The sequence below is a fragment of the Oculina patagonica genome, chromosome 4 (assembly GCF_052425735.1).
Source record: "Oculina patagonica isolate OP01 chromosome 4, crgOcupat, whole genome shotgun sequence".
Classification (NCBI taxonomy): domain Eukaryota; kingdom Metazoa; phylum Cnidaria; class Anthozoa; order Scleractinia; family Oculinidae; genus Oculina; species Oculina patagonica.
The window spans coordinates 19,022,053-19,049,873 of record NC_135761.1 but is presented as its reverse complement, the minus strand read 5'-3'; the positions used below and the strand labels follow the sequence as shown (position 1 = coordinate 19,049,873).

General features: G+C 39.6%; 4 protein-coding genes across 7 annotated transcripts in view; 1 reads left to right on the top strand and 3 right to left on the bottom strand.

Moving 5' to 3' along the window:
- Window positions 1–27,821, top strand: part of LOC144651835 (uncharacterized) — a 216,332-nt gene that overhangs the window by 47,227 nt on the left and 141,284 nt on the right. The window lies entirely within an intron of this gene.
- Window positions 1–27,821, bottom strand: part of LOC144648214 (uncharacterized) — an 82,462-nt gene that overhangs the window by 21,458 nt on the left and 33,183 nt on the right. The window lies entirely within an intron of this gene.
- On the bottom strand, window positions 792–15,962 carry LOC144651888 (collagen triple helix repeat-containing protein 1-like). The gene is made up of 3 exons (XM_078511946.1): window positions 15,861–15,962; window positions 14,773–15,087; window positions 792–1,317 (listed from the first exon to the last, which is right to left on the bottom strand). The coding sequence occupies exons 1-3, from the start codon at window positions 15,945–15,947 to the stop codon at window positions 967–969; spliced, it is 753 nt and encodes a 250-aa protein (XP_078368072.1). The 5' UTR covers window positions 15,948–15,962; the 3' UTR covers window positions 792–966.
- Window positions 21,237–26,764, bottom strand: LOC144651850 (collagen triple helix repeat-containing protein 1-like). Its single transcript, XM_078511887.1, has 4 exons — window positions 26,010–26,764; window positions 25,467–25,601; window positions 22,266–22,598; window positions 21,237–21,686 (listed from the first exon to the last, which is right to left on the bottom strand). The coding sequence occupies exons 2-4, from the start codon at window positions 25,581–25,583 to the stop codon at window positions 21,324–21,326; spliced, it is 813 nt and encodes a 270-aa protein (XP_078368013.1). The 5' UTR covers window positions 25,584–25,601; window positions 26,010–26,764; the 3' UTR covers window positions 21,237–21,323.

The window sequence follows — 27,821 nt, the reverse complement described above, 5'->3', positions numbered from 1 at the left end:
TTTGTTCGTTTTATATTTGGCCCTTTTTTACTCTAATATCTCGATCGCTTAATCAAACACGAAATTATTCATCGCAAAATGAGAGTCATCAGTGTACGCGTGGCAGACCTGACTTGAGTTCTTGTGCTTATTTTTCGCTTTAGAAAATAAAATGTTCAACTTACCTTCGCATCCTCGTCCTCCTTTTTCTTCGCATCCTATTGTCCGTTGACGTAGCAATTTTGTAAAAGTGTTGGAATTGTTTTCATACTTCCCAGTAAAAATCACACCTTTTGGTCAATTTAGCGCTGCTTATCAACAATGAAACGTAATCTAATGAAGCTTTTAACCTAGTACCCAGGCGTTCCCTTCCCACTAACTCGTGACGTCACGATTACCTATACATTACGTCACAACATGTTTCCAGGACCATGCTCTATTCACTCGGACTACAACGCAGCCTAAAGGGCTAGGTCAAGAAGGGATTTATTTCCAGAAGAAAATAGGCGTTTGTAGTCGGATGAGCTGTAAAATCAAACTTTTTTGCGCTTTAGAATTCGTAAGCCATGCCAGGAATTACTCATTTGGATTTCTCCCAATAAAAACAATTGCATAGCATCTGTAAAATAAAGTAGAATGAACTAACGAAACCCTGTTGTCTATTTACTTTTTTTCTGGTTTATTTATTGCCAAAAATGGAAACCAAAATTTTATCTTTTTTTGGAGGATGAGATGAGTTTCGCAAAATTGAATGAAAAGCAAACAACAAGAACAACTACAACTACAACTAAACAGAAACATTAAAACAAAACCAAACCCATATTTCGTTGTCAATCTTCCAACTTTTTATTTAACATCAGCAAACGTGAAAACACTTGCAAAGCACATTTAGTTATCAGAGTAACTACATGTCATTATCATTAGGCAGCTAATCACAGTCCCAGTAGTGTAAGCGTTTATGCAGGAACGGATGTTTTGTATGGAAATCTAATCCTGAGGTTTGGTAACTTCCTCAACGAAGATCCGGGACACTGCATTAAAGCCTGTATTGGCGTTAGCGTTTCCATAGCTGCGACAGTTACCGACCCAGAATCCCACGCGCACCTTTCCTTTGTGGATGTTGTTACAGTGCCCTTTAATATGGCGAACACGGTGGGGATTTTGAGCCGCTCCCCCCAAATACACAATACTGTCAATTGGCAGGGGAGCTGCACATTCAGCATCGTTGAAAGTGAAGTACCAGCGTTTACAATAGTCTGTGCAGCTCGTGACTCTAAGGGTTCCAGTCCAGTAAACATGAAGGGATGTGTCAGAGAAGTTCTTGTTGAACACACAGTACTGTACAAAAATAATGATTAAAAAGAAATTTAAACGCCTTTAACTCTGAAGTTCAAAACCCTACTACATAACTATTGTGTGTTTCGTTGCTGTCAATCATAATTGTGGCGACACTCAAATAACCTTAAAAAACAGAAACAAACAAAAAGGATTGAAATCTACCAATTACAACTGACAAACGTAAGTTATTAAGCCGCTGAAGTGAACTTCTATTTCCTGAGAGGTCCTGTTATATGATTGAGGGCAGCGAAAAACGCAATCGTTGATTAAGCACAGCTCGCATGTTTACTCGTTTCTTATATTAGAAGCATTTTCAGTTATAAGAACGTTGAGGCTGAGATTTGCCCTTAAATTTATGAAAATATATAAATGGGCTTAAATAAGAACATCCTCAGGCTCAGCCAAATTTTATATAAAAAGTGTATTGAAAGGTGCAGTAAATCTAAATCCATTGAAATATAAGGAGTTTATCGATTCATTCATCTTTTAGCATTTTCTTACGTTCGGTAACTCTGTGATGGCATAGCATCCCATTCACAGGGGGTTGGGGGGGGGGGGGATGAGCTCTGGCTACTAGGCCCGAACGCAGACTTCACTTTTTTTTAACTCTGCCAATATTTGGTGGATACAGTTTCCTGTGTTTATTTTAATGTTAAAGTTGTTCAGAACACAGCATGAAAACACGAATTTACGCATTTTTACCGCTTGCGTAAATATTCGTAAATATGTGGCCTTTTCTTTACGGACAAGTTCGCGTTCCGTAAAGATGCGTAAACGGCAGAGAACGCGTAAAGACTGCGTAAAGGATATTACATGTTCGTAAAGGATAAAGATCTCGATGGATATAATTCAAGCTAATTCACTACTTTCTATGAAAAGAACTACCGAAAGAAGTGAAACATCATCCGTCTTAAGTAGAATTAGAGTTATTTTGATCAGCTTCACTGTTAACACATTACGCGTCTTTAACATTCTTAACGATTCTTTACGTACCGTTCTTTACGTACCTTTAACTTTCTTTACGCACTGAAAACAGTTCTTACGCGCCTTGGATATAATTCACCACTTTCTAATAAGAGAAATGCTAAAAGAAGTGATAAATCGTCGATCAGAGTAGAATTAAAACTATTATGATCAGTTTCGTTGTTAAAACTTTACGAATCTTTAACATTGTTTACGCTTCTTTACGAACCGTTCTTTACGGACCTTTAACTTTCTTTACTCAGAGTCAATCTTAACGCGCCTTTTATTTCTTTAAGAACATTACTATTTATTTAAGGCTATTCGAGTAATTCTGTACGCACAATTCAACTACTTTTAAATGTCTTTCCGAATATGTATAAGCTGTTTTTCTTACACGGCCACAAACTGTCCGCTGTAATTACCTTTTTTGATGCACATTTTAATAGCATTGAAAAACAGGGAGTTGTCTTATCACGAGAGATAACTGTTTTGTTCTTACAATGGAGACTGCACTGATATATGCAAGCGTGATGCTTTGACAGTTAGCTTTTTCAACTTTAAGATTAGACTGTCAAGGCTTCTTGCATTCATTGGCCTAGCCTCCGGCCTCGGTTTATCCTAAAAATTGATCCACATCCCGGAATCTAAATTTTTTGCTTGTTTGCAAGTGAAAACCACATCTTATCTTTTAAATAAAACAGTGCTTCGTTCAATTTATAAACACTATTATAAAATCCATGGAATTGTTACCTTGAAGCTCGAACACGTTATATAAGTCTTTCATTGACTTTTCATGCGATCGGCTTGCGAGTGGCCGAGCGATTTTCAGTCTGTCCCTCAGAGGTGGACTGGGCACTGTTATACGTCGCTATTAAGGGTCAGCGGGTTTACGTGTGTGCCTGAAATTGGCGTCCATTTTGAATTATATAATAACCTGAATTCTACGCGCGTTTTGATTGGTTCTTACTTATGATCTATCAGAGTACAGACACATGGTTGACGTCACGCGGTGGTGTGACTCGCGCGCGTGATCAGAGTTCATAGTCCAAATCAGAGTTGTCGGCAAAGTTTTTCAAACTTGCGGGGCCACAACAAAGCAAAAAAGTTCAGCTGATATTAATTACAAATGTCCAGTGAGAAACAATACGCCAAGCATCGTTCACCTTTCGAAGCATTTAACTGGGCGAAACAAGCTTGAAGAAGACAGTGAATTATTCGAGAAATTATCCGAAATCTGTATGAAAGTTTGACCGGTGTTGTACAGTTGGACGACGCCACGGGAAACAAACGAAATTGCGGTTGAACGCTTCGGTTAATGACCGTTAATGCTTACAGATTTGAACAACTTTCCAAATCGGAATAAAGGTTAGTTTTTTCATTGACTTTCAATTGACTATTTTTCTGTTTATTCAATCGGATTAACAATGCTTCGTGTTAACGAAAACTTAATAGTGAAATCGAAACAACTTAGCTCATCGGCACGGCAGCATTGCTCACACAGAAGTGTGCTGAAGTCTTGTGTTATTATATAAAACAAATAGATTTCATTTTGCCGTGGGTCTGTTCAGTAATAGATCACAGAAGACGTCAAAATGTGGTATGAACATCAGTGACCCACTCGGCTAGCGCCTCGTGGGCCACTTCTCTGTTCATACCACATTTTAACGTCATCTGTGATCTATTACTGAACAGACGCACGGCAAAATGAAATCTATTTGTTAAAGTGACAATGATTCACAACTTGTTCAACGGTCCACTTCGAAGTCTTCTCTCCTGTTGTTGATGAGCTTAGTTTATCGAAAACTTGTCCTTGCACACAATACAAGCCTTCGGACATAAAAAAAGGTTGAGATGGAATGTGTGGTGGACGCGTACATCGTTCCATTTCCTCAGGTTATTCCATGACTTCGAGTCGAGCGCGAAACAGTGAGGTATGATTAGGTGAGTAGTCTTTCTCTTTTAATTTCTTACCTTTTCTATGCTGTACATCCCTTTTAGAAGATATTTCTTTACACTTTAGAGCTAAGCAATAATTTATACTTATCATGTTCGAATCCCCAGGAGTTCATGAAAAACAAATTATTGCAAACATTCACTTATTATTCACCCATTTACTCATTTGAAGTGCGTAGACTCTTTGTATCAAAACTGCAAATGTTATAAATAGTATTATACGTCCAGGGTTGCATGCATGCGTTACTAAATATACTTTGTAAATCAATCACACTTTCAATGTTCTCCAACCTTGGATAAAACTACTAGCAACTAAAGCCATGAGTGAGAACTGCGGTTTCACTTCAAAATTATGGAATTTTACAAGTACATAGTCCCAGGTTTTGAAAGGTCTGGTAAATTTAAAAACAATATTTTAATCAAACTGAATTCTTTTGAAAATATCTTGCTCTAGGCATAACTAATCGATGACATCAATGACATCAGGGGTTTCAATAAGTTTTGGCACAAGTGGGTAGAATATAAAAACAGGCGGGTATCAATGGAAGGCCCAACGGGCCTTCCCCCTCTAGGGGGGTCCGGGGGCATGCCCCCCCGGAAAATTTTGAAATTCTATACTCTCGTAGGTGCATTTTCCTGCATTTTGGGTACTTTTAAGATTACTTTGTTGTATGTTGTTTGTTTGGGGATGGAACTGTCTTTCCCTCGGTTGAGATATTTGGCTGACTGATCTCACTATCTAATGAGCTACTTTCTGAAAGATAGATCACCATTTTCCGAAATAAGACACTAGACAAAGGTAAGTTGAACATGTGATTTTAATTTTTCGTATTCGAAATGATACGCGAACGTTACGCAATAAATCAGTGCAAACTTTTCAAGTTTCTAGGCAAAACCCTAACCTTTTAATGTATTCAACTTACCCTGCGAAGAATTGACCTCGTTTGACCTTTTTTTTTAGGTTCCGGGGCGTAAAATGCCAACGTACAGCGTCTGTCTTTTATTTTTAGCGGCCATATTAATATTCACGCTTAGTCCCAGTCTCCCTCGATTTCAGAGTGCCTGGTAGATTTTTTCGCGCTTTGAAACGATGATTTTACGTGTCATTACAAGACTTCGCTTCACCTTTTATGGTCCAAAGGACAGGGTAAACACCAGAATATCTTTTCTTTTTATCTTTCCTTTTCTTTCCCTAGAACCTGACAGTAATTTTATGAAATTTCTTGGTAGAAATTCGTAGCTGCGGTGAAATGATCTGGTCTGATAAGATATTCGCATTACGCTTTAAGCGGGTAGTCCGCCCATCACAAGCGGGTAGATCTACCCGCTACCCGGCTATTATTGAAACCCCTGGACATCAATGAAATCAATGAGTAATCAATGAGTAATTGATGGGTAATCAGTTGATTAGTCATTGATTATTGCCGATGATCAATGAGTAATCGATGACTAATCGATAGGCCACAAAATTTTTGGTCATCGATTAGTCATCGATTGCATCGATCAGTCATCGATTGTATCGATTAGTCATTGATTGCATTGATTACTCATCGATATAGTCTCGTGGTTGAAAACCGGAACTTGTAAAAGTATAACACGCTATAACAATCTAACAATATCATGGAAACACGTGAAAAAAGTACAGAAAGTGAAAGTGCTTGCAGCTGTTCCGGTGCTTAATGTAACTGCTTATGATGGCTGTTTCCCTAAGCCGAAGCAGTTTTACTTTGCTGACAAACATCCACCGACCAAAATCTATAACTACAGTGTACGTAGTCGATTCTTGTCTCCGTACTTGTTAGTTTCATTTCCAGACTGGTTGGTTTTCCTGTTCAATTGTTTTGTTATTAAGTGAAATATTGAAATATCATCTGTATTTGTGCTTAGCCCTTCACGTCTTGATATGCCGGAAGGTTATTTGACCTTTTTTGAGGTCGTCAACAAGAATGCCAGTTAGCAAAATATGACTAGCAGAGATTAAAAAATCACAAAAAATGGTACGAGAACAGCAAGAAAGCAAGGAATGTGTCTTTTGTGTGCAGTATGGTGGTTGAAGAGTAATCGATGGGTCATCGATGAGTAATCTATAACATCAATAGGTAATCAATTACATCAATGAGTAATCGATGTCATATCGATGAGTACCGTAAAGTTCCGTGTATAAGCCGCACCCGTAGATAAGCCGCACCCCCGATTTGGAAGCTCAAATTTTGGAAAAAAATATATACAGACCATAAAGTTTGAAGTTCAAGTGAAGTTCTATTGTTAAACAATCAAGGGCAAACAAGCACAGTTTCGAGACACTGACACGGTGGTTGTTGCAATGTTTAATATAAATTAAGTCTTACGAATGCTAAATTTCACTTGTCATACCTCCTTTTTAGTTTGAGTTCACAATATCTTAAACTTGGATGCTCTCTTGATATCATTTTTTCGAGATTATCACTTCTAAACACTCCTGAAACACTTGTAATTTGTTCGAATCGTTCGCGAATGATGAATGCTTAGTAGCCAAGCTCTGAATTGTAGAGAGGAGTCTGGGCATTAAAAACAAACATGGCGGCATTTCCTTCGGAAGAAACCACGTTTTTATTTCAAGATTCTTGGAAACTGCTACCCGCAACAGGATAAAAACTTCATGCAGAATAAGAGTTTGTTAATCCAGCAGATTTATTTGCTGTGAAGGTCAATAAAAAACCGAAGCGGTCGGCCATTTGCCTTGTGAGTATTTGCGTTTATCTTGGTGCCTTCTCGCACGTAGCGGAAAGACATGATTCGAAGTGACTGGCAGGCTTCACTGCAAAAAGCTTTGCAGAGGAACTAAAAGGTAGTGAACAACAACAAAGTTTTCAGGTTTTTATATGTTTATTCAATGACGTCTTGAGAAGTTTTTTATGAATATTAATTAGGCCTTTGAGAACTCTAACCAGAGATGTTTCCATAGATAAGCCGCACCCCCAATTTTTGACTTGAAATTAGAGGAAAAAGGTGCGGCTTATACACGGAACTTTACGGTAATCGATAGGCCACAAAATTTTTGGGCTTCGTTTACTCATCGATTACTCATTGATCATCGCCAATAATCAATGACTAATCAACTGATTACCCATCGATTACTCATTGATTACCAATTGATGTCATTGATCATCGATTAGTTATGCCTGGCTTGCTTGATCATCAAACACCTAGCCTGCGCCGCAGATGAAACTAAACCCTAGCCGGGGTAAGATTATGTCTGCGACGCAGGCTACAAACACCCATCATAGTCAATTGATAAACAAATACATGTACATGTAGTTGACAAAAATCAATGAAATCAATGTCAAAGCAACACAATTATTGACAACAATAAATGAAAATCAATGCTCAAAGCAACAAAATAATGGTGAGTTCATTGGCTTTTGATTGCTTAAAGAAAATTGTAAGGTACATGAAGGGATAAGAATACATTGTTTGTTTGTTGCATGAATCTTAAGGTCTCCACACGTGGGGACATGTCACAGGGACACGTTGCAGCAAAATGTAGAAGCGACAAAATCATGTGTTGAAGCTGTTTTGTCTTTGCTACATGTTGCACGGAATTCAACTCATTGAACTTCGTGCAACATGTCGCAGGAACAAACTGTTGCACATCTCAAAATTATCAGCACACACAAAGGGATGTGTCACTGCCACATGTCCCTGAGTATGTCACTGCTACATGTTGTTGCAACATGTCCCTGCATCTTGTCATTGTATAGACCTTTACATTGTACCCTGAAAAGAATGAGTCAGTCAGAAAATTGTGTGCGTAATTAATGTATGGGGCTGTGCAGAAACCTTGCCATGACCTTTCCTTTGCTAATACCCACCAATAGTAAATCAAATCTTAGCTACAATTTATATCCCTGTAAAGCCAGAGTCACTGATTGTTTTCGGTAAATTGACTGATTTGTGAATAATAAGAAATTCACCTCAATTCTGACTCTTACTCTCTCAGAGTGCATTGTTTTTGCAGTATGGAAATTGCAGTTTTCTTATTTCACACTTATTACACATGTATCATGCGAGTCCAGTTCGTGATTACAACTTTTTGTTACACACTAAAATCTTAAAGGACCCCTGTCAGTCACCTTTGCAAGAATTTCGGTGTTACAATGTATACCGGTATTTTATGTAGAGCGTGTCTAAACAAAACAGATAAATGTGAAACTGCTAAAGGTAATTAAGCAAACGTCCAGTAATACAACTTAAAGTATACACTGTATGTACAGCAATGCAATAAGATTTCGCTTCACGATTCAGTTTTCATAATTTCGATGGCACTGAAAGTGACAGAGGCTGGCTAGGGTCCTTTATTAAGAAAGCATACTGTACATTTACCACTCTGGTAACAATGCATGTCCAGAAGTAAAATAATGTCAAAGTAACTGTTTTGCCTCAAATACTGAACACATGTACAGTGTTAACAGGAAATTTCTGTAAGAATTCTTATTTTGCTAATTGGCTTAATGAATGGGGCAAGTGCTTATAATATTACAACAGAGTTGATGTTAATAAATGTCTCACATACATCTAATCAGACACTGTGACTGAATTGTTATTTTTTATTCCATTTAATAGAAACTGGAAAGGCATCACTTTGCATATAAAATGATGAAAGACATGACAGCAAAAGAAAGACACTGCAGCTATAGTGAGCAGTCCCGCACCGGTTCAAAGCGTCTCTCTGATTGGCTGATTCACGAGAACAATAGAAAATTATTTATTAAAATAAATACTTTATATGTTTTGTGGTGATTTCTTTCACCGTTAGGAGTTCTTCTAATTTATATCCCATCTAAGGAACATTTCTGGCTTATCAGAGGTATTTTTTAATAGCAACGGCAAACATGGGAAAGCATGGATAAGCATGGCTATGACCGGAGCCGGCCATTTCTGGCCGAACCGGCCGTACCAGCGGTACCGACTGTACCGGCTGTACCGGGTGTACCCAGTGTACCGAGTGTACCGGCTGTACCGGGTGTACCGAGTGTACCGAGTGTACCGGGTGTACCGGCTGTACCGAGTGTACCGCCTGTACCGGTTGTACCGGTTGTACCGGCTGTACCGAGTGTACCGGGTGTACCGGGTGTACCGGGTGTACCGAGTGTACCGAGTGTACCGAGTGTACCGGCTGTACCGAGTGTACCGGGTGTACCGGGTGTACCGGGTGTACCGAGTGTACCGAGTGTACCGGCTGTACCGAGTGTACCGGGTGTACCGGGTGTACCGAGTGTACCGAGTGTACCGGGTGTACCGGGTGTACCGGGTGTACCGAGTGTACCGAGCGTACCGAGCGTACCGGCTGTACCGGCTGTACCGAGTGTACCGGCTGTACCGAGTGTACCGGCTGTACCGAGTGTACCGGCTGTACCGGCTGTACCGAGTGTACCCGCTGTACCGAGTGTACCGAGTGTACCGAGTGTACCGGTTGTACCGAGTGTACCGAGTGTACCGAGTGTACCGGGTGTACCGGCTGTACCGAGTGTACCGAGTGTACCGAGTGTACCGAGTGTACCGAGTGTACCGAGTGTACCGGCTGTACCGGCTGTACCGGCTGTACCGAGTGTACCGGTTGTACCGAGTGTACCGAGTGTACCGGTTGTACCGGTTGTACTGAGTGTACCGGCTGTACCGAGTGTACCGAGTGCACCGAGTGTACCGAGTGTACCGAGTGTACCGGCTGTACCGGCTGTACCGGGTGTACCGGCTGTACCGGCTGTACCGGCTGTACCGGCTGTACCGGCTGTACCGGCTGTACCGGCTGTACCGGCTGTACCGGCTGTACTGAGTGTACCGGGTGTACCGAGCGTACCGAGTGTACCGAGTGTACCGAGCTTACCGAGCGTACCGGGTGTACCGGGTACCGGGTGTACCGGCCGTACCGAGTGTACCGGGTGTACCGAGTGTACCGATCGTACCGAGTGTTCCGAGTGTACCGGGTGTACCGAGTGTATCGGGTGTACCGTGTGTACCGGGCGTACCGGACCGTAGAACGTTGAGAGTAAGAAGGAGTATCACAAAAGTTTGCAATGAGATGTACTATAATTATCGTACAGTAATTCTGGTTCACAAAGTTCTCAAGCTTTACGCAAAAGCTCGCGGTGATTCTGTGTCATTTTGTAAAACGTCAAACCTGCTTTTTGATGCTTGGTGTTGTTTGAAAATATTTATTTCAACAAGAAAGTAGGACAGAAGTTGGCATAAGTCTGACGGACTTCCTCTTGTTCCATCTTTCGGCGTGACAGTATTTCGTGGGAATTTATTTTCGCTATTTGGAGAAAAGTTTATTAAAACTAATCAACAACATCCTCTGTCGTAATATAGAATCCAGAAAAAAATTATATGTGTCATAAAAACTGGAAAGTCGACTTTGCCGATATTTCGTGTTTATTAAAAACACTTCATCAGGGCAACTGATGAAAGGCGGTTTAAACCATTACACAAATACGCGTAAGCTGGCGTGAGACGCTACTATTACAATCAAATAATGCTGCGCGCGGGCTAGGTAGCGCGCGTTACAATAAAATCTAAGATACAATAAAACTCAAGATGGGCGCGTGCTTGATCACGCGCTTCACAAAAATCAACAGAAAAAAAAAATATAAGTACAATAACTCTAAAAAACATCTCTTCTTGGGTTTATACTACAAAAGAAATCATCACTATTTAACCCCTGCGGATAAATGGATCTTAGTTTGTATGCCCACTGCGCCTCCCTATCCCTAAGGTACTGCTCCCCTGTACACCTATCAACAAGCTGAATCCTTACGTCATTTAAGCCAAATAAACTCGGCAAAGTCGACTTTCCAGTTTTTATGACACTTAAAACATTAAAAAATATATGTCGATTAATGTTTTAGTTTTTTTTAGACATATGCGGCTTTCACAAACGACTTTGGGAAATACTTTGTGCAGAAGATTGAAACGATCCGAAGTCGGCTTGACACGGATCCTGCTTTTTCACATGTAGAAAATGACACTTAATGCGCTGCTGTTGCTGACCCGGCACCATCGTTTGCTGGATTTACGCTGCTGTCTTGTAATGATGTTAAATACTAGCAATCAACTGAAATACTCTTTACATAGATTGCAACCGAATGACCCGGTTTTGTGGACTTTTTAAATTACCTCCTCAGGATCGTACCGTTACTGATGTTCGAGACAAGGTGTTGCATATAAACCTGATAAATTTTATTTTATAGTAATTTTCTTCGTGCAACCAGTGTGCGCGCTTATTTGTGCAATGTACCTTATAACATATAATTTTCGCGACACTTTTCCTTTTATTTCGCGAATTTCGATATTCCAAAAAATCACGAAATAAAAGTGACGCGAACAATAAGTTTCGCGAATATGACATGCCGCGAAAAGTGATTCACATTATATCAACAATAAAAAAATAAGTTTAGTACCACTAAAGGAAGGAAGGAAGGATCAGTTTTGAGTGTAAATGAATGTTGTCGTCAATTGGCTCAAGAACAATAACTCATGCACATACAAACATGGCCTACTTGTAGACATTTTAAGAAGTGCTCTGTTGTCTGTGGTGATGCATGTGTTTGTTTCCAAATCAAAAGTTTCCCAAACTTTAAGAGATCTTAAGATAATTCGGTTGAAATTCGCTCGGTGAATATTCTTCGTCCACGTTGTAAGCTCTGAAAAATATCAATCTTTTCGGTATGTTCTTTGCGAATGTGAGAGTACACGTTTTGTTTTAGCAGGTTTATTTGGAAATTTGAATTTGCCGGCTTTCGAAAAAATACACGGCTTGGACCGTTTTCATGGAAGTGGTCCGTATGGCAAAATCCCGACCAAGAAAGAACCAATCAAAACGCTCGGATTTGTCTAAGACTGGCTTTGCCATATAATAGTAGTAAATATAGTGGTAATAGTGGTAAAGGGGATATGCATGACGCGTAATTTTAAAAAATAAATTACTCACCCAAGGAAATTACACACACACACACGACACACACAGGAATCATGAAGTAAACGATTGGACGCAATAAGTTGTGTAAAAGACGCGTTCCCTCTGCTTTATTAATCCTTTTTGGGTTTGTGTTTGTTGTGAACTCAACGGCAAATTTCGGTGAACATTCATCGCTTAAAAGATCATATTAATCGTAGTACAGGCATGAAAAACGGCATCTAAGCCGGTACGCTCGGTGCGCTGGGTACACCCGGTACCTGGTACGCCGGGTACACTCGGTACACCCGGTACACCCGGTACACCCGGTACACCCGGTACACCCGGTACACCCGGTACACCCGGTACACCCGGTACACCCGGTACACCCGGTACACTTGGTACGCCCGGTACACCCGGTACGCCCGGTACACTCGGTACGCCCGGTACGCTCGGTACACCCGGTCGTACCGACTGTACCGGCCTTACCGACTGTACTGGGTGTACCGAGTGTACCGGGCGTACCGAGTGTACCGACTGTACCGGCCGTACCGACTGTACCGGATATACCATAAGCAACGCGATATAACTCAAACAGTTCCAGCACAATAACAAGAAAACGTCCAAAGCTTACAAAACTGAAAATCTCAACTAAAATATCGTAAAAAACGATGCATCTCGTCGAACAGTCGAACATAGCTAAATGACAACAACCGTTTCGCCGATCAACTTTGGCTTCACAACCAAAGCTCGCGTGTGATTGGTCCGGTACGTCTCGGTACAGAATTTATAAAATCAGCCAAAATCAGCCAATCAGAGAGCCGCTTTGAATCGGTGCAGGACAACTGGCTATAGTTGCTATTGTGAGACTGCTGTATCTTCATGGACAACATGAGTGGGAGGTCTCACCATCAACATCTCATGGTTTTGTCATTACCCTTGCATGGCATTAGTAAGAGTGTTCCATGGGTTTGCTCAAGTTAAACTTTTGCTTTTTGTAAGACTGGCCCTTCCATGGTACAGGTGTCTCTCCTGTAATGAAGACCACTTATGGATAGTAAAGTTTCTATGAGTCATGATTCAAGGTGAATTTTACACAAAGTTGGTTATTATCTATTAAACCATGGTTTCCCATTATACAAGTTAGCTTAGAAGCACTCTACTTTGCTTATGGTGACCCTAGTTTGCCTGCAATTAGTTCTGCTCTGGTCTACTTGCCATCTGATTTTACTCGGGTGTGCTTGTAGCGAGTTCCACTCTAGTTTGCTTGCAGATAGCTTCATTTGCTAGTAAGGGCAACACTGTTTTCAATTTTAAGATTCGACTCATCATCATTGACTCATTTGACTCATAAAAACTTTACTCTCCATGAGTGATCTTCATTATGGGTGAGGCAGACTAATAAATTATGCAACATGTTACCATGGGAGAGGGCCAGTCTTGCAAAAGCAAAAGCTTAACTTGAGCACACACATGGGAACATTTTAATGCCATATGCAAGGGCAATGACAAAACCATGAGATGTTGATGATGAGTCAGAGGCCTGCAACTGCTGGCCGACTTTGGGCCTGTTAGGAACATCACAACAGAGTAGACACTAATGTGAACACGAATTTCACCCAAAAAAAATAGTGTTTGTGCTTTTAACTTAGTTTCTTTTAAGCATGCAATGTTGGAAATTCAGTGAAATTAATTTCCTGTACAAAGCTTTAAATTAGTGGACACATCTCTAAGGAAATGTATTATTTCCAAAGGAAATGTATAATTGCCAATAAGATTATATTTTACAGTACAGTAACAATAAATAATTTGTGTCACATACATGTAGGCACTTAAGCCAAACCACCTTGAACAATGGAAACAAAGAATACAACTTAGCTGAACAGTCAAGTTTTAAAAAACCTGTTATTGTTTCCAAGTATTTCTAGTATAAATTCACTTTTATTAACAATCAAACCACGTGCTTTTCAGAGTAACAGCTGTGGTGAACGTTTATTCTTGAAATAACAGAGATGCATGTTTCGTTCGAGTTATGATAATAAAATAAATTGCAAAGAATTAAACATGTATTCTTGTTCTTCTTGGGGCTGGGTCAGTACTTGGGAGTCATATACGTAAATTACATGTATATCCCAGTTTACGGAAGCGTTAAAAATCGTAAACATTCTGAATAGGCTTTTGAGATGTTGACACAAACCTGCATTTATAAAAGTCGGATTACCAAAAGAAGAGATATTGACGAAGAATACAGAAAGATACAAAGCCGTCAATGAGCTTTTTAATACTGCCGATTTACGATAGTTTAACAACGCGTAAAGATCGACTTTCTGTTCGTTTTACAGTAGCCGTAAAATTTCGTAAGCAACCTCTTTACGATTTTTTACAGGATGCGTAAACATAGCGTTTATAGTCTACCTACATACTCTTTACGCACTGTAGTTTTCAGTGCGTAAAGACGTTCTGTACGAAATTGTAAAGAGGTTCGTATACAAACGTAAAGAGGATCTTAACGCTTTCTTTACGGCATCGTTACGGAATCGTAAATTTAAGATTTCATGCTGTGGAAATGTTAATTTCTCTGCTTTAGTTGATAAACGCTTAAAAATAACCTTGGTCAGGCCATTGTCTTTCTCGTCATCCAAGTTATTCCATGCGCACTCTTTCCAGTTCTTATAAGACATCAGAGTGAGAGTTCCAGGGATTGCACTTGTTCCATTCTCCCCACGCTCCCCTTTTTGTCCGCTAGGACCCTGGATACCAGGTTTTCCGTTTGGTCCTTGCAATCCTGGAGTTCCCATTGGTCCAGTTATTCCCGGGGCTTCCTGATTGCCGTCACGACCATCACGTCCATCCCGTCCGTGTATCCCCGGGGAACCAGGCTTGCCATGTGTGCAGGGTTGACATGCACAGCAGAGGGAAGATGACTTAATAAAAGATAGAAAGTTGTTACCATGTATCAACCTCGTTCCTAGGGTATCTCTCTACTTCTCCCCTAAAGGGAGAGACCCTGTGAACGAGGCTGACTGTGTAGTAATACCGGAGGCGTTGTTTTGAGGGAAGCTAGGCGTATTGAGATTTTCTTTTACTTTGGTTTGCTATTTTGGTGTATACTGATCTTACATTAATGTTGGTTTTAAGTTAATGTTTTTGGATTTTTTTTCCTTAAATTTGAGGGTTGTAACGAAAATTCTCCCCAGTCTTCCCTTGGCTAATGGCTGGGGTAAACACGAATTTTACTGAAAATTTAAGAGGTTTAAAGAAGGGATAGAGGAAAAATTAGTATGTTCTAGTTATTTTTGGAACGCCACCAGACAGACAGAAAGATGACCCCCACAAGAGTACCCCAGGTTGTTATGGGGCTGTTTTGGTGTCCATCTACTAATTTCTAACTCATTTCTCTAAAAATTACCAATCCTTTCAGAAAAAAAAAAACTCCTCACAAACATTCCCAAAAATGGCCTAAAAATTTACAAAACACCAAAAAACATAGATTCGCCCAATAAGCATAGAATCTTTGAATTGCTTGAAACGCGAACGAGATAATTCGCATTAAACCCAAGTTAAGTGGCGGAAAATGGCTTTCAGGTGTATCTCCGCCTTAACTGCAGCTGTAAGCAGTAAAAGCTACTATGATAACATTTTAGACATAATCTTAAAGTTAAAGTAAGTGGAGGTCTATATTAGTATATGGCTGTACCATTGTTTGGTCGCTGGTTTGCTTGCCATTGCTTTTTACAGGATCAAAACAGAGCGTGTCCATCAAAATAAGCAAACAAATTGACATGGCGGTGACCTGTATGATAACACCAGTGGACTATAAGATTTAAGATTTCAAGTGGCCTGTTGATGAGAATATGGTAAGACAAATTAGCTTACCTGAGCAAGCGAAATTTCTGTGAAATACGTTGGTGTAGAACGGGGGTGTTTGCTCGACAGGTTTGGAGGTCTACGCAAGCCGAAATCAACGCCTGTTATGCTGACAGAACATCTTAATTGGACGTGGTGAAGATGGGGGGGGGGGGGGGAGTGGGGAAGGGTGGGGGATCAGTGGAAGTAAAGTGTCCTTTAACTTGAAGCTATTTTTTGTTGTTGTCACGGGTATACAACCCAAATAACGGCTTACAAATGAGACTGGGATGAAGGGGGTCGTGGCTCGCGTACTTGAAAATGCATATGTATGACAAATACATATTAATAATTCTAAAACAATCCCACAAAGTAGGTTACAAGGTTAAGGTTTTACTGCTAAAATAATATTGAACCCGTGTTATTCTTGGCTAATATTAGTTACCCTTTTACGTATATAAGTTGCAGGTTGGAACAAGTTTTACTCGTCTAAAAGTAAACTGCAGTTGCAGTTGAAGGCGTATAATTGTTATAAGGAAGAAACAAATCATTAATGTTGCAAAATCGGTGGAAAATTGATCTAATCTTTTCATCAGTAGTGTAGCTTACCGGCTGGACGGAATGGGATGCGATTACGAAAAAAAAATAAAGAAAATAAAAGAGAAGACGCTAAGGAAAGAATGATATATCTCTGATACCACTCGTTACTTTCCAAACTTTTCACCTGCCAGTTTACGCTGAGGAATGTATTCAAGAAGAGAAGCATATCGATACCATGTGATATTTTTTTGGAAGAGAAACAATAAACGTTACTGAGCTTTGAATAATCATGACTGTGAAATGAATGATATAGTGTCGTAGTAATTTAATTTGTACTCCTGTTTGTACCACTTTTTATAGGACAAGAAAAAAGATAGTAAAATACTAGCGTACTAGAACCGAACCAAAGGTAAACACTAACGTAAGCACGGTAAATATCCCTTTACCAGTGTAATCATCACGTACTTTGATGAAGATATTTCTGAAATAGATTACCGGGTATGCAATTGAAAATAAAACCCAGGTCAAAGCAAAATAAGAACTCTTTTGACCACTAACTTAAATCAAAAATGAAAAAAAAAAATACTTACACAGAGTAGTTATGTATTATTCGCCTCTAGTCGCGCAAATGGACTGAAGAGTTGAACGTGATGTGTAGCAAGATATATTGTTCTTATAGTTCGGCGACTTAGCTCCTGAATTGTGCGATTTTTGATACAAGCACCAAACTTTGCAGGATTACAAGCATTCGCATACTAATCAATTTTTGATATAGTGCCAACGCCAATTTCCTATTTTCAGCTAGTAAACAGCAATGAAATTTTCAGCCGAGAGGCCCCCCTGCCCTCTCCCCACAAAGTATTTCTTCTTGTACTTTTATAAACCTTTTATTGTTGATTTTTATTCATAAATACAGATATGAATGCTTTTAATTAGGCTTACAATTGTTAATTTTTAACATCTTTTTGATACCAATAATTTAATAGGAAATTATTGCATGGGAATAGATTTTTCGTTCCCCGCCCTCTGCTCCCTCGCGTCTTCGCGTTTTGCGCTAGCGTCCAGGTCTCTCGCGATCGGTGAACCGTTCGCTAACAGAAGAAAAATAGGAAAATATAGGGCTGTGAACAGTCTAAATTACAGCATTTCATTCTAAATTTTGTACGTGCGACTTGGTATCACTACCTGGCATAATAGTATTTGTCTATAAACCAGGACAAACAAATATTTCACGAAATTTCATTGATTTTAACCCTATCCAGACCGAGAGGGGCGGAAAGTGCCCGCGCTGACTTTGAACGCTTATAACTTTTTCAAGATTCAACCAAACGCTACCAAACTTTGCGAGTTTATCAAAAATTTATCTGGACATAATTTGGTAGGGTAAGTTGTTGTGTCAGGAACTTGACGTCACCACGGCAACGGCATTTTGACAGGCATGTTTTCCCAATTTTGTAATTTTCGTGCTTCTATTAATGAAAAATAATTTTAATGCAATTATTTTCATCCTTTTACGGTTTTTAAGCACAGTTTTATTGATTTTGAGTACTTTGCAGTAAATTTGGTCGGTTTTATGACGTTTTGGAAAAAATTCGAAATCCAAGATGGCGGCTGTTTTGACATTATGATGTAATTGTCACGTCATGTGACGTCATTTTCCCACGTGACGTATACTGAAAGATAGGCGTTTGGACATAATATATATTCCCTAAGTTTCATTGTGATTGCTTAAATATTCTGGAAGTTACGGAGGTCTGAAAAGATCCAAAAAATCCCGGTCTGAATAGGGTTATTAAATTAAGGTTTCCATGGAAACCGGTGTTTTTCGGGCTTGGCACTATATCTGAAAAAAATTCTGTTGGTGACCACTTTGATTGTGCCAAGTTTCATGCTTGTATCAAAAAGTGCACAATTCAACTAAAATTTCGAACTAAGCCGGCGGACTATTACGAGCGCTTGTTCGTTCCTGCCAGATTCTTGTCAGAACAGGACTGAAAACTAAACGTAAAAACTTTTCGATGATTGGTAGTCGTTGAGTCGATCATCTCTAAATTACCTCTTGATGTGACAGTCTTTTTAATGTTCTTAATTACTTTGTCTTATGGTATCAGGGAAGGAAAATTGGCGTTTTCGTTCAAAGTGAAGTTATGTGAAAACCATCAATGGTAACCCAAATAAAATGTATATTTTCTGAGAGCTTATTGAATAAGGATTAGAATTTTGGATTTTGTCTTGATCATAAAGACCATAATTAGCAACGTCAACATTTTGATGCAATTCATCCTCGGAGACCCAGGGGCAGTTAGTGGGGCGAGGGAAACGCGAAAATGCGGGTAGAAAATAGCGCGAAACTGCGAGGGAATAAATCAGCATATAAAAGTTGTATTGACTGAAAGTGCCCCTGGGGAAAGATTCTTACCAGACCAGTTCAAAAAGCTCTCTGAATACTGCCTCCTGATTGGGCAGAAAAATCTTTTGTATTCCCTTTGTATTATTCTGCCCAATCGGCGACCAGCCTGACTACAGTCCTTTTGGTGTGTTCTCACACGAAGTATGTAAACAAAGCCAGTTCGCTCGCCATACCTGTCTTGCATGTTCGCCACGAATTTGCTCGGGAAGAAAAAGTTTCGGCTAGTGCCTCCCCTGGTTGAAAACGTCGAAAGTTTGACGGCCATGCACGCGGAGAAACGGCGGATTCTTCAGATTGTGGTCGATCGCAGGTATCGTAACACTTGCATGCTGTTTGCGAGTTTAAAAAGTTTGTGTGCGATATGCTAGTTTCACTGCTTGTAATGGATGTTTTCAGATTTTTTCTGGGAAGATCAATGACAGCTTAACGCGAAACTTTTCCAAACAAGAGTAATTTTTTTACGAACATGCCTGGCAGATGTGTCAAGCGGCCGTCTAGCTACGCGTGCAAAGCGTGCAGCAGCGATTCCTAAGTTTTTTTTATAGATCGCAGCTGGAAGCGAAACTACAACAACAACAAAAAGTATTGCAAATAGTATTTGCAATATTTTTCACCTCCCGCAATTAGCCTAGTTATTCGAGGCGGGAGGTAAGAAGAAAATGAAGAAGAAAAAATAAATAAATAAATTTACAAAAAGGTAATACCTTATCTACATCACACTAAAGAAAAGATAGTAATAAGAAAGATAACTTTGAGTATCATAGTAATAAAATAAAATAACAATGTGTTTTAAGTTACACTTAGCTTAAGATTTTAGGAAGTCAAAAACTATTTCCAAACAAACTTCCAAGACCTTACATTTTGTAAAATTTTTCCGTCGATCGACCGATTAGCTACGCGCGCGTGTAATGCGTGCAGCACAAATTGTAGCACTCAAATGACGGTCATATTTCCCGAAGACAAAATTTTCCCGACACTTCACATCCAAGTTGAGAGGCACTAGCCGAAACTTTTCCTTCCCGAGCAAATTCTTGGCGAACAAGCAAGACAGGCATGGCGAGCGAACTGGCTTTGTGTACATATTTCGTGTGAGAGCACACCAAAAGGACTGTAGTCAGGCTGGTCGCCGATTGGGCAGAATAATACAAAGGGAATACAAAAGATGTTTCTGCCCAATCAGGAGGCAGTATTCAGAGAGCTTTTTGAACTGGTCTGGTAAGAATCTTTCCCCAGGGGCACTTTCCGTCAATACAACTTTTATATGCTGATTTATTCCCTCGCAGTTTCGCGCTATTTTCTACCCACATTTTCGCGTTTCCCTCGCCCCACTAACTGCCCCTGGGTCTCCGAGGATGGATGCAATTATGATGTTGCGCATTATTAGGTTTATTTGAGAACACATTTTACGTGAGAGCCTAAACTTTTATGTGGAATTTGATCTACATATATTGGTCTAAAAACTGTCTTAGATTTTTCTGTTCTTGCTCCATTAATTTTTATTTATTTTTTTAACTTTAAAATGGCGTTTATAGGGCTTCTTTAGGATTAAAAATTCATAAAAAAATAATGTAGCAAGAAAAGAAAAATCCGAGACACCTTATAAATTTTTTTAGACCAATATATGTAGATCAAATTCCACATAAAAGTTTTGGCTCTCACGTAAAAAGAGAGATTAAGGATGACGTTTATTTTTCCCGCGAACGGCAAAAATTCAATTTCTGCCGTCTGCAACGGCAGAAAACGGGCAAAGTGGTTTTAAACATGGTGTCGTTGTTGAACGTGTTTCAGGAAAATCACGAGTCAGGGTCTAAATATATCTTGTCGTCGTTCCAGGTTAAATAACATTTCTTTTGTGGGATTAACTCAGAAGTACGCCAGTCTAGGTGACTTTCAAAAACAGCAACTGTAGCTTTCGCTATGGCGTAAAGGTTTCGTTGCACGTTTTCGCTTTAGTTGGATGAAACTTCGTTAGTTGGCTCCGTGGTCACTTTCAATCTTTTACACGGTTTATTAAATATCGTATTATTTTTTGCTTTGTTTATCTCCAGCGAATTATTATAAACTGCTATTTTTTTCTTGCCCATAGCTAGTTCACTAAGTTGCTTATATGTATTTTTTACTGGCGGTTCAGTTGCGTTACACTTTGAAGAGAAAATTCCTGAAGCCAGTTGCACGAGAAACGAAAGAATTAGAAGAAAACATGCAAACAAACGAATAAAAGAAAAGCAACTTTTTCTTTAAGTTGTCAATCTTCCTGCTTTTTATTTAACAACAAATGCAAATGTGAAACAATTACAAAGCACAACTTATCACAGTCCCATTATAAGCGTTTAATATGCAGGAATTGACGTTTCCTTTTCGGATCTAAGCCTGAGGTTTGGGAACTTCTTCAACGTAAATCCGAGACACTGACTGCCAACCCGTGAAGGCGTCACCTTTTCCATAATGCTTACAGTTACCGACCCAGAATCCCACGCGCACCTTGCCTTTGTGGATGTTGTTACAGTGCCCCTCAATATGGCGGACACGGTGAAGATCTTTAATCCGTGCTCCACTTCCCTGATTCATGTACACAATACCGTCAATTGGCAGGGGAGCTGCACATTCAGCACCGTTGAAAGTGAAATACCAGCGTTTGCAGCAACCATCACAGTTGTATATCCTCAGGGCGCCAGTCCAGTAAACATGGAGGGATGTGTCAGAGAAGTTCTTAGTGAACACACAGTCCTGTGAAAAAGGCATGACACAAATGAAATTCAAAATCCAAGATTCCTTTTACTAGAATCTGAAATAGTTAGAAGCAGCGTTTTGTCGTCTCGAGTTTGAAAAGTGAGTTTTTGAGTCTGTCCAAATTTTGTGAGAGTTTTCTATTTTGTTGCCATGCATTTTTAAAGATTCTTACCTCATATCATTCTCGTCCCCATATCCCTTTCGTTTCTCTTAGCCGGCTTGGCACGAGAAAACTGAGGGCTCTGGGGACATAGGATATTTGAATAAATTCGATTTTTTTTTATTGGCTGTTTGGAACAAAGAATTCCTAAACGGAAGTCGAAAACGTAACGACTCTCTCATACATTCTTTTGAAACGTCATGACTGCATACATGAAGACCGGAAGTCCTAGAATCTAGAACTGGAAATCCTGTGTCCCCAGAGCCCTTTGTTTCCTCGTGCCAAGGCCCAGCCGGCTAAGAGAAATGAAAGGGCTATGGGGACGAGAATGACCTCATATTAATCTTCGAACTTTAGTTATAACTTGAGTTATATAGCACAGCCAAACAAATCTTTTTGATCCTTGAAAAATTTACCTTGATCAGTCCCTGGTCTGTTTGGTCATTCAAGTCTTCCCAGACGCACTCTTTCCAGTTCTTAAAAGACATCGCATCAGGAGTCCCAGGAAATCCACTCGTTCCACTCTCTCCGCGCTGGCCCTTTTGGCCGTGAGGACCTTGGACTCCAGGTTCGCCTTTAGCGCCATGAGTTCCTTTCGGACCTGGGGGTCCCTGGGGTCCAGTCTTCCCTGGGCTACCCTTGTCACCTTTGGCTCCTTCACGGCCAACAGGGCCGTCACGGCCTGGTATACCAGGGATCCCAGGATTGCCGTGCATACCGGGAATACCACCATAACAGAAAAGAGGCCGCTGGTTGGAATAAGAAGTGAGTTTTGAGATAAAATATATCTAAAAGTCTGGGCAACAATAGAAGAAGAAAAACATGTTTCCATCATCAATTTTTTTTCGGGTATATCGTTATGCTTCTCGTATATAGTGATAAAAGAAATTTATTTACATGCGCAATTTATTTCTTTTTTTATACACTATAGTTTCTTAACCACCAATCGGTTGCACACTATCTAACAATTAGATTATGAGCTCGAGACTTCTATCGCGTGTTAGCATAACCACACTGACCTACTATTGGTAATCGCGCAATCTGATTGGCTAAACAGGTGCCTACTATCGATCCGTAGAAGGCTCTCAGAGCGCGCGCTTAGTCTTCGCTGAATTTTATCAATGAAAACCTTCAATAAATCAACTCTAGCTATATTTTGTGTTTAATAGATCGGTCAGTGGGTTATGCTAACACAATTAGACGGCTCGCTCTCGGTTTCTACCGGCTTTTGATAGTTGACTCGGGGCTTCACCCCTCGCCAACTATCAGCCGATAGAAACCTCGCCGTCTAATTGTTAAATAGTTGCTGAGGGCGTAGGCCGTATCAACTATTGCGCATAGAAATCGAGAGCGAATAATCTAATTGTTTTAGTATAAATCTGCTAAACGTTCAAAACTTTACAACAAGACATGCTCTCGTTTTTATTGAATAATGAATACTTAGGTCACGTAACACGCGGATAATTGACAACTGCACCACCTTGCATTGGCTTTGGTCCGTGTGTGCCTTTGCATTTCATTCACGATCTATTGAAACCGTCATGTTCGAAACTGAAGGAAAAGCCAAGTTTTTATTGCATAACGACAATTAAAAGATGTACTGACGTATACAGGCCCTTTGGAAGTCATGTTTTCGAAAAATTTAAACGATAAAAATTTAATGAAAAGTTGAACGAGTCGATCGCAAGGAACTGGAGAAACCACATTGCATTGGATTTTGTGTGTGCCTTTGCATTTCACTCACGATTTATTGAAGCCATCAATCTCTCGAAACTGAACCAAAAGCCAGGTATTTCATTGTAAAATGACAATTGAAAGACATACTGACGTATATTGGCCCTCGGCCTTTGAAAGCATAGTTGTTTACTGAATCTAGAAAACGTGAACGATTAGAAAGTTATGAAGTAAGCACTTGTACATACACATATATACACGTATATAGTGTAACCCTGAGGCACATAATATACCTTATTATGTTTATTAGTGAACTGGACTCACTACGCTCACTACGCTAGGCTGGTGTGTTACCTCAGTCTGGAGATGAGCAAAGTGCACATACCTGAGCGTAGTGAGTCCAGTTCACTAATAAACATAATTATAGAAAGTTCTGCTCCTCGATAGGGACGATGAAATTGGTTGAATTGCGACCCATTTTCAATATTCATTTCCACGAAATGTCTCAGTGAAACGCATCTCTGGATATTTATAAGCTTTATATAAATTATAGAACTGCCCACTTTAAAAAGTGTAAATGGATAAAGATCATTGCACTCTAATTTCAAATCATTTTCTTACCGTGTAAAATCTTTATTACATATTTCGTTTAAGTTGTGCCTTCTTAGGAATTGCCCCGAATTGTAAATTGTCCAATTCCTTCTTCAGATACAATTTCAAATGCGAAAAAGCGGGCACCATCCTGTTGCCTACCGCACGCTGTTTCGCTCTCAGTTTCTACAACATAATATATAGTGAGCCAATCAGAGAACAGCATTCGTGTTAGAACGCTTGTAGATTTATACTAATTTTAGTTAGTTCAGTATTTATAGAACGTTGTATAGGTAATCACATGATTTCGTTACTTGTTAATAATATTCATGAAAAAATTACGAGAAAATAACATGCGCAAATCTCGTACAAAAGCAATTTAAGCTTATTCAAACTCGGCAAAAACATCACGCGTTCATTCAAAACAAGGTCAAAGCCCAAACAACGTACAAGTTTCTCAATTTCTATCTGGCTTAACAGTCAAACGAATTGTCTGAATAAAATATTCTGGGTTTTACCTCTTCCAGAGGTTTTCTTCTGCTTCTACTTGTCGAGCTTTGCTTGAGCGCTTTCAACTCGACGGCCAGCCAAATGAAGCTGTTTTGCTTTTCATTTCAACACTTCCTTGGACAAAACAATTCTCTGTCTCGCACAATAGAAAGCCTATAAGTTCTGTTCTCTAAGTACAGTGTCTTTCAAGCGATATAGTCATTGCTTTGAGGCTATCTGGTCCATAATCTTCGCCAATGTGTTTTTTGTTTTTGAATTCGGCGAATTCTACGTAAATAAATTTGCTCAAGCAAAGCGTAAAGCTTAGTCGGCTTATAGTTTGGATTTTGTCGGCAATTTCCTTCCTAGGAAACCAGTTATTCCAAAACGAGAACCAAAAACCCATGCTTTTCAGTGTTGTGGTATTTAGAGCTGTCTTCAGGTCTTCTTCTGTACTCAAAACGTCAGCCATTTTTTTTAACTCGCATCTCGAAGCCGATCCAAACTTCGCGCCATTCAGATCGCGTGGAAGCGTTCGATTGGCCCACTGTGGCTGCCTTTGTTTATTAACCAATCACGATGCCGTTTTTGTTTCTCTCTTTTGCACTGAATTTCCTCATTTCTGCATCGCATTTACTTAAAACTGCATTTCTCTAAGCCAGTCAGATTCGAGAAATTTTTTGATGTCTATTAATAGGAGTAAAAACAGGGCCTGGATAACCTGCATTAGTTGCTCGGCCCAATCTTTCTAGCCGCAATAGTATCAACAGGTTTTATAGTACACTGTAAATTTAAAATTTAAACTGTCATATTGTCCCTAACGCAGGATTCGTTTTACTTTGGAAGTGACGCAAACAACATACCATAATATACGATGGTTGTTTTGCGGTTTTGTTTTCCGCTGCATAGCAATAAACGACCAGGTATGACATCACATACAACATAGAGGCCACAGAAGCTTTGCGCAGCATAAAAGCCATTCTTTTTCTTAAGATTCGCTGCAGAGAACAAACATTAAACATTACAATGACGATGACAAGAAGCAAACCCCGTAGCTAGAAACGCTATTTGAATCTTAAATTTTGCAATAAACCTTTGATATCTTTGGACTCTTTGGGAGACAGAAATTATGTAAAAAAAGGTTATGAAAGACACGAAATTTAAACCACGCTAGTCTAGCCCAAACTGTAAAATTGGCCGTTTTTGTTACTTTTGGAGTTCATCCTGAATGCGCATGATTGCAATTACAAATACTGAGTGAACTATTTATTTATTTTTTTCTTTTTTTAAAGACAGCTAACTGTGAAACACAGAGGGGTATTTTGCCGACTTGAGGTTTCATTTTAACTGAAGTTTTCTTCACTAATTAAATAAAAAGTCGCTGTTAAGGTATATGAATAGCTTACCTGGGTCGACAGAGCGAATCAGATGGACAGCTGATGATAGAAAAGAAGATACGATTAAAATTTTAAATTTAACACACAAAAATCACTGTTACACATTTCCACGGGCAACTTCGCCAACTCTTACCTCTCGTTGTTCTTGAGCAAATGTTTCAGTTTGAACGCCGATCAATATTATACGCTAGAAATTTGTTTAGTCGTATTTTTCTTTTAATTTGTTTGTCATGATATAATTACGTGTGAGTGGGATTTTGCCAAAATAAACACTTGCGACTGCCAACTTCAGATCCTGCAGAGAGCGTTTCTTTGCTATTAATTACTAATTCTACGGTACTTAAAAACATTTTTGTGTGCGTTCATCGGATTAGAGTGAATATTAAAAGAACTTTGCCTTCTATGAAAAAACCCCCCACTATTTCGTAACTTGCACACAATAAGCAAAAATTTGATGCGAAAGCCATGAGAACGTTGCGCCTGTGTTTATACATCAAGATTAAACGTGAATAAATGCTTTTAACGATGAATTTTAAAACAGGTTGTGTTTATAAACCTGAATCACGATACGCAGTCAATATATTTTCAAACCAGGCAAATTGACTTTGCCTTGTTAGGTGTTTTGCTAATTCACTTTTGAAAAGGAAAAAAAAAACTCAAGGAAAACTTTTTCAAAACTAGTACTAACATCAAACGACAAACACGTATGAATACTGATTAGCGAGGATATTGGTTTGTTAGAATGGTTTGCGCATATAATTTATCGAAATAATGCGTGAGTTCAGCTGCAAGTAGCTAGTCATGCAACATATTTATTTATTCCTGACTGCATGTGAGTCAGCACGTCCGCGTTTGCTCATTTAGTCAGTGGCGTGGGAATATAAATAATACAAAGCCTGTATAATTGAGCCTTTAGCTAGAGTTGCACTGGCTATTTTAAACCAGGGATTCCACTGGTTCCACTCTCTCCACGTTGTCCCTTTTGGCCCCTTTGGAGGACCCTGGAACCAGGTATTCCTTTGGCACCATGAGTTCGTTTGGGTCCTGGAGGTCCCTGGGGTCCAGTCTTCCCTGGGCCACCCTGGCCACCCTGGCTCCTTCACGGCCAGCACGGCCTGGTACTTCAGGGGACCCAGGCTTGCCGTGCATATAATTATGCAGGGCTTGGTACCCCAGGGAACCCAAGCTTGCTGTACGCATTCATACCAGGAACACCACCATAACAGCAAGGGGGAGGTTGCTGGGTTGGAATAAGAAAAGAGTAACGGGTTATTTATGAGAAAGTCAGCTAAGACAAATCTCTTGGCAACGTCAGGCGAAGATACGAGTTTTGCAGTTTTGCTTATTAGATTTATTGCAATGCATTTTTCATCTATCGCTTTTTCACGCCAAAGATCGAAGGCTGTCGAAGTTTCTATGTACCTATTTTGCTGCGTTTTTCCATTTTTAAGTTTTTTGGATTCAAGCAGAATAGTTCATAACTATTAACATCAAAATGCTGCACACTATTTTGCAATTACAATTATTTGGTTAGGTTATATAGTTAGGCAACTTGACGAGCAAATAATATATGGTTACCTACATTGCTTGCTTAGTTCAATCTTCCTCCTAGCCGCTGAATGGTTTAAAATGAAAGCTATAAGGTGCATTCTTAGACGCAAGTTCGTTTGACTTTTCTAAGAAATTCATGCCAGGATGTAACACAAACAGCATACCATATTGGACAATGGTTGTTTTATGGTTTGGTTGACCTCCGCAGCATAGTAAATGGAAAAGCATGGCATCACATACAACATGGAAACCACAGAGACTTAACTCATA